This window comes from Cnephaeus nilssonii, assembly GCF_951640355.1.
Source record: "Cnephaeus nilssonii genome assembly, chromosome: 20".
In the NCBI taxonomy this organism is placed as follows: domain Eukaryota; kingdom Metazoa; phylum Chordata; class Mammalia; order Chiroptera; family Vespertilionidae; genus Cnephaeus; species Cnephaeus nilssonii.
Window position 1 is genome coordinate 21493630 of NC_137091.1, and position 13206 is coordinate 21506835.

A 13206-nucleotide genomic window follows, 5' to 3' on the forward strand; every position below is an offset into this window, starting at 1 on the left:
GCCGCCGCGCAGGCGCAGCGAGGGGTTTCGCAGCCGCGCCGTCCGGAGCGGCACCTCAGGTCCGTCAGTTGTGCTCCCTTGCCTAGCTCTTCAGGTCTCTGCGTCCGCTATGGCGGAGGCGATGGACGTGGGCAAAGACAACGGGCCCACTCATTCCTCGACTCTGTTCGTGAGGGAAGATGGCAGCTCCGTGTCCTTCTACGTGCGTCCCAGCCCGGCGAAACGCCGGCTCGCGACGCTCATCCTGCACGGCGGCGGCACCCTGTGCCGGGTGCAGGAGCCGGGGGCCGTGCTGCTGGCCCAGCCCGGGGAGGCAGCGGCCGAGGCCTCGGGCGACTTCATCTCCACGCAGTACATTCTAGACTGCGTGGAGCGCAACGAGAGGCTCGATTTGGAGGCCTATCGGCTGGGCCTGGCCCCGGCGGCCGACCCGGCGGCGGAGACGAAGAGCGGGGCTCCGGCCGAGCGCGCCGCCGTGGAGCCCGAGGGGCCGCCGCTCACGGGGCGGCTCGCCTTCACCGACGCGGACGACGTGGCCATCCTAACCTACGTGAAGGAAAATGCCCGCTCGACCAGCTCCGTCACGGGCAACGCCTTGTGGAAAGCGATGGAGAAAAGCTCGCTCACTCAGCACTCGTGGCAGTCCCTGAAGGACCACTACTTAAAGCACCTGCGGGGCCAGGAGCACAAGTACCTCTTGGGGGACGCTCCGGTGAGCCCGTCCTCCCAGAAACTCAAGCGGAAAGCGGAGGAAGACCCGGAGGCTGCAGATAGCGGGGGTGAGGCCTGGTGCTGCGGAGGTGTGGGTCCCTCAGCCTGTACTGGTGCTGGTGGGGGCGGGCCCTCCATCCCCGTGCCGTCGGGCGTCCTTTTTGGCGGCTTCGGTGTCATCGTCCGGCCCCTCCCCCCTTTGACATCCGGGCAAAATTACACCCCTTTTCTAATCTCTTCCATTTCCTTTTTCAATAATTAGGATATGGCCATCGTTTACTATTCAAACGGTGTAAAAAAAAAAAAAAAAGTACTACATATAGGAAATTTTCTCTCTCTACTCACCAGTTAGCTATCCAGTTTTCTTCCCCAGAGGCAAACGGGGGAACCAGCTTCGTGGGTAACTTTATCAGAGATATTTCAGAGGCGTCCCATTTTATTTTAATCATTTATTTATTGAATTATAAGTGACATACAATATTACGTTAGTTTCAGGTGTAATGTATTTGTATACATTATGAAATGATCACCATAAATTTAGTCACCCTACAAGGTTACTGACTATATACTGTGTGCTGCGGCACTGGTGTGCTGCAAGAATTTTCAAAAACGTGCAATACCTGACTGGTCAGAGGCACTGACCTCTTTTCCCTTAGATTGTCAAATAATAAAATGACAACAGCCAACACAACAATAGCCCTCCAGTGTGAATGAATAAAAATTGTACCTTTTGTAAGTTCGGCAAAAACATATATATTTTGGTGTGCCACAGAATTTTAGTAATTAGTTTATGTGTGCCGTGTGATGAGGAAAGTTGAAAATCCCTGCCCTGTGCTTTACATTACATCCTGTGACTTAAAACTGGAAATGTGTACCTCTTAAGTCCCCCTTACCTATTTTGCCTCTCCCCCCGCCCCATTCCACTGCCTTCTGGCATCCACCAGTTTAAAGACATATTTCTCCTGTGTTCAGGTAGATTCAGTATAAATCTACAGGCAAGCCAGATCAGTTTATTTTTCAGTATAAATCTACAGGCAAGCCAGATCAGTTACAGGCAAGCCAGATCAGTTTATTTTTCTGTTTTGGCTTAATTGTGTATTCACATAAGAAGGTTCTTGGCTATTGAAAGTTGCTTCCTGGTCTCCTGGGTGAAGTGAATTTTTTTTAAAAAAAATATTTTTATTGATTTCCGAGAGGAAGGAAGAGGGCGAGAGAGATAGAAACATCAATGATGAGAGAGAATCATTGATTGGCTGCCTCATGCACGCTCCCCACTGGGGGAGGAGCCCACAACCTGGGGATGTGCCCTTGACTGGAATCGAACCTGGGACGCTTTAGTCTGCAGGTTCACGCTCTATCCTTTAAGCCAAGAAGTGAGTTTTTAAGTCAGTTGAATTGAATGTTGAGATGCAGGCCTGGTTAGTGCTCAGTGCAAAGGCTTTAAGTCACTTTACTTTTTACATAATAATGGCTATTGGAACTTAGATTGACAAACCCATTTGTTTAAAGAAGCTTGCTTTCTCTCTACTTCCCTTCTCTTATGTGACATTTGAAGTCTGGGGAGGTAAAATCTATTTCTCCTTTTCGTATGCTTTGTAGAATTTTGGTTTTGGTAAAAGTGACATTTCAGATTTATTCATTCAACAGAGATTTGAGTGCCAGACACTGTTATCCTGCTGGGATGTAACAATAAGTAAAAGTCCCTGTGGTCATGGAGCTTAACATGCTAGCTGGGAAGTGGTAAGTGCTATAGAGAAAAATCAGGGTAAAGGTTGGGGAGAAGGTTGTTTTCTATAGGTTTATAGGGAAGGTCACAATGATGAGCTGATATTTGAGCAAAGACCAAAGGAAATGAGAGTAAGCCAGGTGGTTATTTGAGTAAATGTTCCAGATAGAGGGAATAAGTGCAAAGGCCCTGAGGTGGAAGTATTTTCTTGGAGCAACAAAGAAATCACTGTGGCTGGAATGGAGTAAATGAGAGGGAGCATTCTCAGAGAGGTCAGGGCTAGGTGTGTGGGTGAAGTATATCATTTAGGATGTTGCTTTTAAATCAGTGGTGTTGGGACTACTGGCAAGCCATTTTTGATTTGGGACAAAATTAGGCTGACTCACCCACTCAAAATAGTATTTTGATAATCAGATATATAATTGTAAAAATTAAAATCCTAAAGTGACTAAGAGAAAATGTCAATATACTTTTTAATATTAGCATGGTGATAATCCTAAAACCGAGAAGACTAAGGAAACATTTTCTAAATTTGATTACTTAAAATTAAAAGCTTTTACCCAACAGGTGTAGCTCAGTGATTGATTGACAACCCATGAACCAAGAGGTCCCTGGTTCAATTCCTGGTCAGGGCACATGCTTGGGTTGCGGGCTTAATCCCCATAAGGGACATGCAGGAGAAGATCATTGTTTCTCTTTCATCGATGTTTCTATCTATCTCTCTCCTTTCCTCTCTCTCTAAAATCAATAAAAACATACTTTAATTAAAAAAAAATAAAAACTTCTCATGATAAAGTTAGAGGGCAAACTGGAAAAATATTTCCAATACATTGCAACAGAGTTAGTTTCCTTACTGTCCAAAGAGCTTGCAAAAGCTAGTAACTAAAAAAGAAAAACTAGTAGAAAAATGAGCAAAGCAAATGGAACAAGAAGTTTTCCAGAAAAGGAAATAAATGGCAATAAACAATGCAGAAATATTGTTATTAACCAAAAGTAAACTAGACTCTGAATAGAGGACCAAATAAGCCATACCTGGACTTCTGACCCATGGAAACTATGAAATAATAAATGTGTGTATGTGTGTTTAAAGTAAACTAGAGCAAGGAAATGTCATATTTTATCTATCAATCTGGCAAAAATTAACAAAATGAGTAATATCCAAAGTTAGTGTGGTATATGCAAACAAATACACTCCTACCTAATAAAAGAGTAATATGCAAATTGACCCTAACTCTGCTACGTACCCACAAGCCACGCCCGCCAGCCAATCAGGAGCAAAGATGCAAATAAACCCAACCAAGATGGCTACAGCCACAGAGAGCAGGAGGGAGGCTTGGGTTTCCCTGTTAACAAAGGAAGCCAAGCTTTCTGCCTGCCGTTGCCGGCCTAAGCCTCCACTCAAGGCTACAAAGTTTCAATTATGGAAGTTGAACAAATCCAAACAGAAATGGTGGCAGCCACTGAGCTGGAAAGAGCAGGAGGCAAGGGTTGCCCCCGGCAATGGAGGACGCAAAGCTTCTGCAGCCCTGGCCGGCCTAGGCCTCTGCTCCAGGCTACAAAGTTTCTATTATAGAAGATACACAAAGCTCAAAAGAAATGGCTGCTGGCCATGGAGCAAGCAGGAGGCTTGGCTCCGCTCCAGGCTACAAAGTTTCAATTGTAGAAGATACATAAATCCCAGATACCAGGGCCTCTGCTTGGGTCGCCAGGGGCGTGGCGGGCCTGCAAACCACCACAGGCCCCTTGCTCAGGCCGCCCCACACCCCAAGGGAACCCCCACACTGATCCGGGATACCCTTCAGGGCAAACCAGCTGGCCCCCACCCACGCACCAGGCCTCTATCCTATCTAATAAAAGAGTAATATGCATATTGACAATTACTCCAACACACAAGATGGCTGTCCCCATGTGGTCAAAGATCCTGCTCCCATGTGGACACAAGATGGCCAGCAGGGGAGGGCAGTTGGGAGGGACCAGGCCTGCAAGGGAAGGCAGTTGGGAGCAATCAAGCCTGCAGGGGAGGGCAGTTAGGGGTGACCAGGCCAGCAGAGGAGGGAAGTTGGGGGTGACCGGGACGGCAGGGAAGGGCAGTTGGGTGGGACCCAGGCCTGCAGGGGAGAGCAGTTGGGGGGTACCAGGCCTGTAGGGGAGGGCAGTTAGGGGTGACCAGGCCTAAAGGGGAGGGCAGTTAGGGGCAAACACGCTGGCAGGGGAGCAGTTAGGCATCAATCAGGCTGGCAGGGGAGTGTTTAGGGGGTGATCAGGCTGGCAGGCAAAAGCGGTTAGGGGCAATCAGGAAGGCAGGCAGGCGAGCAGTTGGGAGCCAGCAGTCCTGGATTGTGAGAGGGCAGTTGGACATCCCTTGAGGGGTCCCAGATTGGAGAGGGTGCAGGCTGGCCTGAGGAACACCCCCCGTGCACGAATTTCGTGCACCAGGCCTCTAGTTGTTAATAGAAGGAAATTGATACAATTTCTTTGGAAGGCATTGTTTAAATTGCTTGTTCCCTTAACCGAGGCAATATTGCTTCTAGGAATTTATCCTACAGATATACAGAATACAAAAGGGTCACATAGTGAAAAGTCTGCTTGCTATATACCCCTTCCCCTGGTTCCTCTCCCAGAGGCAACCATTACTATTGTCCTTGTTATGTGTACTTTTTGCTCATGATAATACTATATACTAGAAACCAGTTCTGCAGTGTTGTTTTTTTTTAACTTAATAATGATAGACCTTGAAGTCTTTGTGTCTGCGTGTTGCTTCAACTCATTCTTTGTTTATTGATTGCATTGTATTCCATTTTGTGAATGAACCATAATTTGTTCATTTTATTATAGAAAATTTCAAACATTTACAAAAGTAGAATAGTATAATGAACTATACTGCATGTACCCATTGCCCACCTTCACCTGATTATAGTTCATGGTCAATTTTTTTTACATCTATTCCTTTCAATCCAGACTTTTTTAAAAAATATATTTTATTGATTTTTTACAGAGAGGAAGGGAGAGGGACAGAGAGTCAGAAACATCGATGAGAGAGAAACATCGATCAGCTGCCTACCGCACACCCCCCACTGGGGATGTGCCCGCAACCAAGGCACATGCCCTTGACCGGAATCGAACCTGGGACCCTTCAGTCCGCAGGCCGACGCTCTATCCACCGAGCCAAACCAGTTAGGGCCAATCCAGACTTTTGAGATTATTTATTTATTTATATCCTCACCTGAGTACATGCTTAGAGGAAGGGAGAAAGAGAGAAACATTAACCAGTTACCGATTGCCTTCTGTACACTCCCTGACTAGCAACCCAGGTATGTGCCCTGACTGGGAATAGAACTGGCAACCCTTCAGTGCATGGGCCGATGCTTAACCAACTGAGCCACTCCAGCCAGGCAGACTTTTGGTACTATTTTGAAGTAAATGCCAGGCATCATCCATTTTATTTATTTCAGCATTATCTCCAAAAGATAAGCCTTTTTAAAATTACTATTTAAAAAATTTATGTAAAAGAAAATTGACTTATTTTTATGTACAGTTTATGCATTTTAAAAATATATATATATTTTACTGATTTCAGAGAGGAAGGGACAGGGAGAGAGAGAGATAGAAACATCAATGGTGAGAGAGAACCATTGATCGGCTGCCTCCTGCACACTCCACACTGGGGATTGAGCCCGCATCCTGGGCATGTGCCCTGACTAGGAATCAAACCATGACCTCCTGGTTCATAGATTGACACTGAACCACTGAGCCATTCTGTCCAGGCAGTTTATGCATTTTTAAAATTTATTTTTTTACTAGAGGCCTGGTGCACAAATTCGTGCACGGGTGGGGTCCTGCTGGCCTGCCCTGATTGGGGCCGATTGGGGGCAGGGCCAGCCAGGGGCAGGGGCTGTGGACAAGGAGACTTAGTTTTCACTATGTGACCCTTTTGTATTCTGTCAAGGGGACAATTTGCATATTAGCTTTTTATTATATAGGATTGTGATAAAATGCACATCATATAAAACTTACCATTTAGCTGGTTTTAAGTGTTCAGTGGCATTAAGTACATCCATATCAGAACTTTTTGATATTCCAAAACTGAAACTCTGAATCCATTAAACACTCCCTATTTCTCTCTCCCCCCTGACAAACACTATTTTACTTTTTTGTCTCTGAATTTGATCTCTCTAGGTACCTTATATAAGTGAAGTCATACAATATTTGTCCTCTTGTGTCTGGCTTATTTCACTTAGAATAATGTCTTGTGTCAGAATTTCATTTCTTTTTAAAGCTAAATAATATTCCACTGTATGTCTATACCACTTTTTGTTTATCTGTTTATCCATCAATGGGCATTTGGGTTGTTTCTGTCTCTTGGCTATTGTGAATAATGCTGCTATGGATATGGGTATAGTAAAATCTGTTTTGAGACCCTGCTTTCATTTTTGGGAGGCAAAAACCCAGAAGTGGGATTGCTCATGCATATGGTAATTTTATGTGTAATAGTTTGGGGAACTGTCATACCATTTTCCAGTTATGTGTTTTAACATGTATAGATTTGTATAACCACCACTAAAAATCAGGATATAGAACAGTTCCATCACAAAAAACTCCCTCATTTTGCCCCTTAGCAGTCTTTATTTGTTAAGTGGAAAAGAGAGCAAAGTAAAGTCCTTGGAGAACAAGGAATAAAAAGGAACCGAGAGGATGTTTAGGTTTAGGGGCCCTCTTTTGTGTAGATGGTATATGGTAGATTGTGGTATAGCCCCAGATCTGCCTTCAGCAGCTGGGAGAGCTGCCTTGCCTAAAGTCCTGTCATCTTAGAGTTGCTGGTATCCAGTGACTGATCTATATACATTTTTTTTAAAACATTTTATTGATTTTTTTACAGAGAGGAAGGGAGAGGGATAGAGTTAGAAACATCGATGAGAGAGAAACATCAATCAGCTGCCTCCACACCCCCAACTGGGGATGTGCCCGCAACCAAAGTACATGCCCTTGACCAGAATCGAACCTGGGACTCTTAAGTCCGCAGGCCGACGCTCTAACCACCGAGCCAAACCGGTTAAGACTCTGTATACAGTTTTGGCTCCCTTGCCCCAACTGGGCCAACCATGAAGGACCTTTTTGCTTCAGATGAGGCCTTGTTGGCACTCTTTCACAGCTCAACTATTTTCTGCCCGTCCTGCTTTCTTCACTTCAGTGTGGGTTTTCCCAGGCATGCTCTCTGATAAACACTTTATATAGTAACCTCCACCGCAGGATCTGCTTTCCAGAGAACCCAGTTTATTCCAGTTTTGTTAATTTGAAAAATCCATTAATACAAGACAAAAAAATGCATTAAGCTTGAAGAGTATTTTTATTTTACATATCAGGACCCAGGAAAATTACCAACATTTGGATAGTATAATTTTTCAGAAGCAAGAGCAGAAATTATTGAATATGCGCCTTAGGTTTTTCTTCTTCTGATAAAAAACAGATATCTTCTAATGGAAAAAAAAAGTACAGGCTCATTTTTGGTCCAGAGCTCACAGAGCATTTTTGTTTTCTGTAAAAGAGGCTCATTCTAATCTAGTGCTGTTCTTCTCTGTAATAGAACCACAGAATAAGAGAACTCCCGACTTGCCTGAAGAAGAGGAAGAGGAGGAAGAAGAAGAAGAAATTGTAAAGGAAGAGATCAAGGAGAATGAAGAAGTAGTCAAAAAGATGCTTATAGAAGCCACCCGGGGGTTTGAGGAGGTTGTGGTATGTTAACTAGATTTAACTCATTTTTTTCTGTTTCTGCCTTCTTCTCCTTTGAAATTGATCATCCCATCTACCTTTTTTATATACCCAATGCCCAGAAAGGTAGGAGAGAAGTTCAAGGTGGAAGAGGGAAATGGAAAGTGTTACTGATCTAGGTTCCAGGCTTGTAGTTTTTGCTTTTTGACAAGGAAAGCTTGAGGGGGATAGGTAGAAAAGTTGGGGCGAATTCCTTTTAAACAGTATAAAACATCCTATTTTTAATACTTTAATCTCAGTATAAGTTTTTCAAAGTTAGCATTTTATAAAAATGTTTTTATGCTTCTCAGGAACATAAATATAATTTAAAAAAGAGTTTAATTTCTTAACCAAGCAAGTTTAATTTTTATGTATTTAGACTTTTTTTTAAGGAAAATTTTAGCTCTTTCATATTCAGTCTCATTTCTAATACTCTGTTGAAATCCTATATTAAATCATCATTCTAGAGTAAGGCAGGAGCCATAAAATGAGAGTGATTGAAAAAAAACTCCAAATTATATGTGCATATCTTCTCCAATAAAAAGGATATTTTATTTATTTTTAATACATATTTTTATTGATTTCAGAGAGGAATGGAGAGGGAGAGAGAGATAAGAGACATCACTGATGAGAGAGAGTCACTGATTGGCTGTCTCCATGCCCCGCACTGGGGATTGAGCCTGCAATTTGGGCAATGTGTCATGACTGGGAATTGAACCGTGATCTGGTTCACAGGTCGAAGCTCAACCATTTAGCCAACCCGGCTGGGGAGAAAAGGGTCTTTTAAATTAACTTTTCTTATTAATACACAAAAAAGTGGTTAGGCTTCAGTCTAAATCAGGAAAATAATTTAAAGTTTCTGTAATTGATGAGTGAAGGAATGCATAAGAATTGGCAGAATTCGGGGGTTGTTGCCTTGTGTAATCTGAGTTTTGTTTTATTATTTGATATTACATAGGTTAACTTTCCATAAACTTCCAAATGCTCTCAACAACTCCCAAACAAGGCCTACATAGGTCTCTTCTCACATAACATACTTTATAATGTGGCTATAGTAATATAGTTTAGAGACCCTAATACAGCAATGTTTTTTTTGTGTGTGTGTTTATTTTGTTTTTGTATTGATTTCAGAGAGGAAGGGAGGGGGAGAGAGAGATAGAAACACCAATGATGAGAAAGAATCATCAATCGGCTGCCTCCTGCATCACCCCCACTGGCGGGTTGAGCCCACAACCTGGGTATGTGCCCTTGACCAGAATCGAACCTAGGACCCTTCAGTCTGCAGGCTGATGCTCTATCCACTAAGCAAAACCAGCTGGGCCTACAGCAATGTTTTTTGATTATGTGCAGCCATTGATATGTAGTGGGGATGGATGTAATGATAAGCAAAACATACAATTTCTGTCCTTATAGAGCTTACAATTTGGGAATGAAGTCACACTTTTAACAAATAATGTAATGCTGCCCTAGTTGGTTTGGCTCAATGGATAGAGCGTCAGCCTGCAGACTGAAGGGTTCCAGGTTTGATTCCGGTCAAGGGCACATGCCTGTTTGCCGGCTGGATCCCCAGTATGGGCGTGCAGAAGGCAGCTGATCAATGATTCTCTCTCTCGCCCTCTCCCTTCCTCTCTGAAATCAATAAAAAATATATAAAACAAACAAAAAGAACAATATTCTTAAAAAAAAAAACAACCACAAAAAAAACCCAAATAATCTCCCCCCCCCAAATAATCTAATGCAAAAATATACACATAAATGTATGCATATACATATATTTTTTTCATATTCACTGGAGCTTCTAATGTTCTTTTGGGATACCATAGATAATTATACATATACATACACACAGAAGCATGTTTGCACACACACACCTCACCTGTACACACATTTTTCTTACCCTGTTATCACATATGTACATACATACATATATATACACACATACATACACACATCCAAGACAAATAAATCTAAGAAGGAACATGGCATATTAGTGGAACTGAAGGAAGTCCAGTGTGATTAGAGTGAAAAGGGCAAGGAGATGGTAATTGGGAGAGACCGGATATTGCAAGACTAAGTGTAACTGGGTAATTAGACTAGTTTTATTTATCACTTTCTCTAGGTGGAGGAAAGCCCTGATTTTGAAATACACATAACAATGTGTGATGATGATCCACCCACACCTGAAGAAGACTCAGAAACACAGCCTGATGAGGAAGAAGAAGGAAAAGTTTCTCCACCGGAAGTGGGAGCTGCAATTAAGATCATCCGGCAGTTAATGGAAAAGTTTAACTTGGATCTGTCAACAGTTACACAGGCCTTCCTAAAAAATAGTGGTGAGGTGGAGGCTACCACCTCCTTTTTGGAGTCTGGTCAGAGGGCTGATGGGTATCCCATTTGGTCCAGACAGGATGACTTAGATTTGCAAAAAGGTGATGAGGATGCCAGAGATACATTGGTCAAAAAATTTGGTGCTCAGAATGTAGCTCGGAGAATTGAATTCCGAAAGAAATAATTGACAGGATAATGAGAAAATAAAAGAGATGTGGCAGATGAAGTGGTGTTTTTATGACCATTGAACTTCAGAGATTTTTATGTTGGAACTGACATGTCTTCTGACCAAATGCTGTGATTGCTCTGCGAGTCCATATTTTGTAGCCATGCAGGGTTGTGTAGGAGGATAAAAATAAAAGATACTGGATATATTTAGAGCTGTACCTGGCAGTATCAGTGTTTCTTGAAGGAAAATATAAACCAGAGAGAGGTTGGTCTACATAGTAATCTTTTTTTGGAATGGAACCTGTATCTTATTGTACAGGAGCTAGTAACCCAGTCAAAGGAAGAAAATTGGAAGACAGGTCTTTTCAGGCAGCGTGAATAAAGAGCCTCCTATCTTTTGGCAGAAGCTCCTCTAGATTGTGATAGATTCTAAGTCAAGGATTTAGAAACATGGAAAGATTTCATTACAAGGCCTTGAACATGGATTACCCCAAACTCTTGCATCCCCCAGTGAGTTCTGATTTCTAAAATCATCCGACAGTTAATGGAAAAGTTTAACTTGATCTGTCAACTACTCTGAAAACCCTGTTTCCTTTGCTGACTTAATATTTGGGGACCCTGCTCCTTGGCTGTTCTTTGAGTCCTTGTCAGTCAAGCACCTAATGTGTTTCTTTACCTACCTAGTTTTGTTTAAAAGAGTCTCAAGAATAGTCTTACTTGGTTACTAGTAATAATGTGTTTCCATTTGTTTAGGATAGTTTTGTGCTAAGGTTGTGTTAGACTTAAAAATTAGTGAATTTCTTTGTTGTGTTGCTTTTGTTATTGAAAATAAATGGAACTTTGTATTTTAGTCTCCAATAAGTGATTATTCACAAAAACTTTTAGGTATAAAAACCATAAAGGAACTGACACTTTTGCTTATTATTTAGATAATCAATAAAGTACTTCCATTTTAGAACTATTACGTCATTAGCAGAATGGATGGAGCAAAGAGATCTGTGTTAAGACTGTGAAAGATGGCAAAATAGGGTGAACTGCTGAGAGCCAAAGAGAAGAGAAGCCAATCTGAAACAATCAGGAACTATCAGGTGTGTAACAGGAGGTGTGAGTATCCCACCCATATCCCCATGTCCCCATTTCACCACATGCCACCAACAGGAGTCCTGCAAGCACCTGCTTGAGGCTTTCTGTCTGCTTGAGTGCTGTGGAGTGGCTTTCAGCTTGTGGTGTGTGGAAATTAGAGGACATATACCCAGCTTCCTTGCTGACCCAAAACATGACACAACTGAATACATATTTGAGAATTATTCCATGAGTAGTATAATTATTTCATGTGTTGATTTTCTGGATACTGTGGACATGTTGATTATAGGGAAGAGGTCATATTTATCATTTAAAAGCTTTTGCTCAGAAGGATTCAGCGGATGTGTCCACTGCCTCATGTCCTGGTACTTCTAGAGGCATTATGGTGCTTGGAAACAATCCTTTACTCAGTGAAATGAGTACAGAAGATAACCACTGCCCACAACACAGAGTAGAACTTTTATTTGGGTTTCCAAGTGGTTTCTCCTTCCCCTGCATTAGTCTCATCCTGAACAGGATGAGTTCATTGTTTATCATCCTTTAAATTGCATTGATTCTGCCTTCCAAAGAAAGGAGGCCTGGACCAGGTTCTATGAGAATGTTGTCTTCCTCCTCCTGAAAGTGAGCCTTGCATTACGTGGAAAAGAGCCTGAAAATGTTGATTACCTCATACCTCGGTTGCAGGCTCAATCCCCGGCCCTGGTTGGGGCATGTATGGGAGGCAACCAATCGATGTGTCTCTCTCTGTCTCTCCCTCTCCCTTCCACTGTCTCTAAAAATCAATGGAAAAATATCCCTGGGTGAGGATTAACAAGAAAGTAAAATAAATAAAGGCTTGAGGTAAATATTGTTGGTGCAATTAGCCGAGGGAATGAGATGGGTCTCCAGCTGAGCTGTGTGTTGTGTGGCTCTGTGTTCCTTTCCGAGGGTCCCATTCTGCAATCAGAGCCTGGCACCTCTCATCGCACCATTGCATAATGTAAGAGATGTCCATCTGATCCAGATCCTGTAATTGGTGTTTTCTGTGGTCAGGATGAGGCTGAGAATAATCCTGCAACTGTAGTACTCCTGTGGCAGTCTGTTCTTTGTGATTCTGGCATTTTTCTTGGTTTTGGAGCCAGAAAGGATTGTGAGCACTGGAGAGGCCCCCTCCTGGAGTCAGCGGTATTGGCAGGTAGTTTGTAAGTGTCCAAGTAGAGGGAGGCTTCTCTCCTCCCTGCCCAGCCTGCATGGGCTGCACCATCATGACACTTGGTCCTTGGTTCACAGAAGGGACAGAAGACACATGGGACAGGAGTAGAGCAGGTAGAGATGTTTGGTTATTGCTGAAAACATTGGAGGAAGGAAAAGGAGACCAGCATGGGAGCATGGTCAGGTTGATTTGGTGCTGCTGAACTATCAGATCCGGTGTCTCATTTGGGCCCTCTACCAAGAAATTCACAGGC

At 42.9% G+C, this 13206-nt stretch overlaps 1 protein-coding gene across 1 annotated transcript; it reads left to right on the plus strand.

Annotated features, from left to right (window-relative positions):
- The first annotated feature begins 29 nt into the window (after positions 1-29).
- TERF2IP (TERF2 interacting protein) lies at positions 30-11526 on the plus strand. The gene is made up of 3 exons (XM_079759505.1): positions 30-779; positions 8019-8167; positions 10302-11526. Exons 1-3 carry the CDS (start codon positions 110-112, stop codon positions 10692-10694), a joined length of 1212 nt encoding a protein of 403 aa, XP_079615631.1. The 5' UTR covers positions 30-109; the 3' UTR covers positions 10695-11526.
- Positions 11527-13206: the final 1680 nt, after the last annotated feature.

Coding starts and splice junctions, on each gene's coding strand:
- TERF2IP (XM_079759505.1), top strand. CDS start 110: ATGGCGGAGGCGATGGACGTGGGCAAAGACAACGGGCCCACTCATTCC. Junction 780..8,018: donor GGAGGCTGCAGATAGCGGGG/GTGAGGCCTGGT, acceptor TCTCTGTAATAG/AACCACAGAATAAGAGAACT. Junction 8,168..10,301: donor GGGGGTTTGAGGAGGTTGTG/GTATGTTAACTA, acceptor CACTTTCTCTAG/GTGGAGGAAAGCCCTGATTT.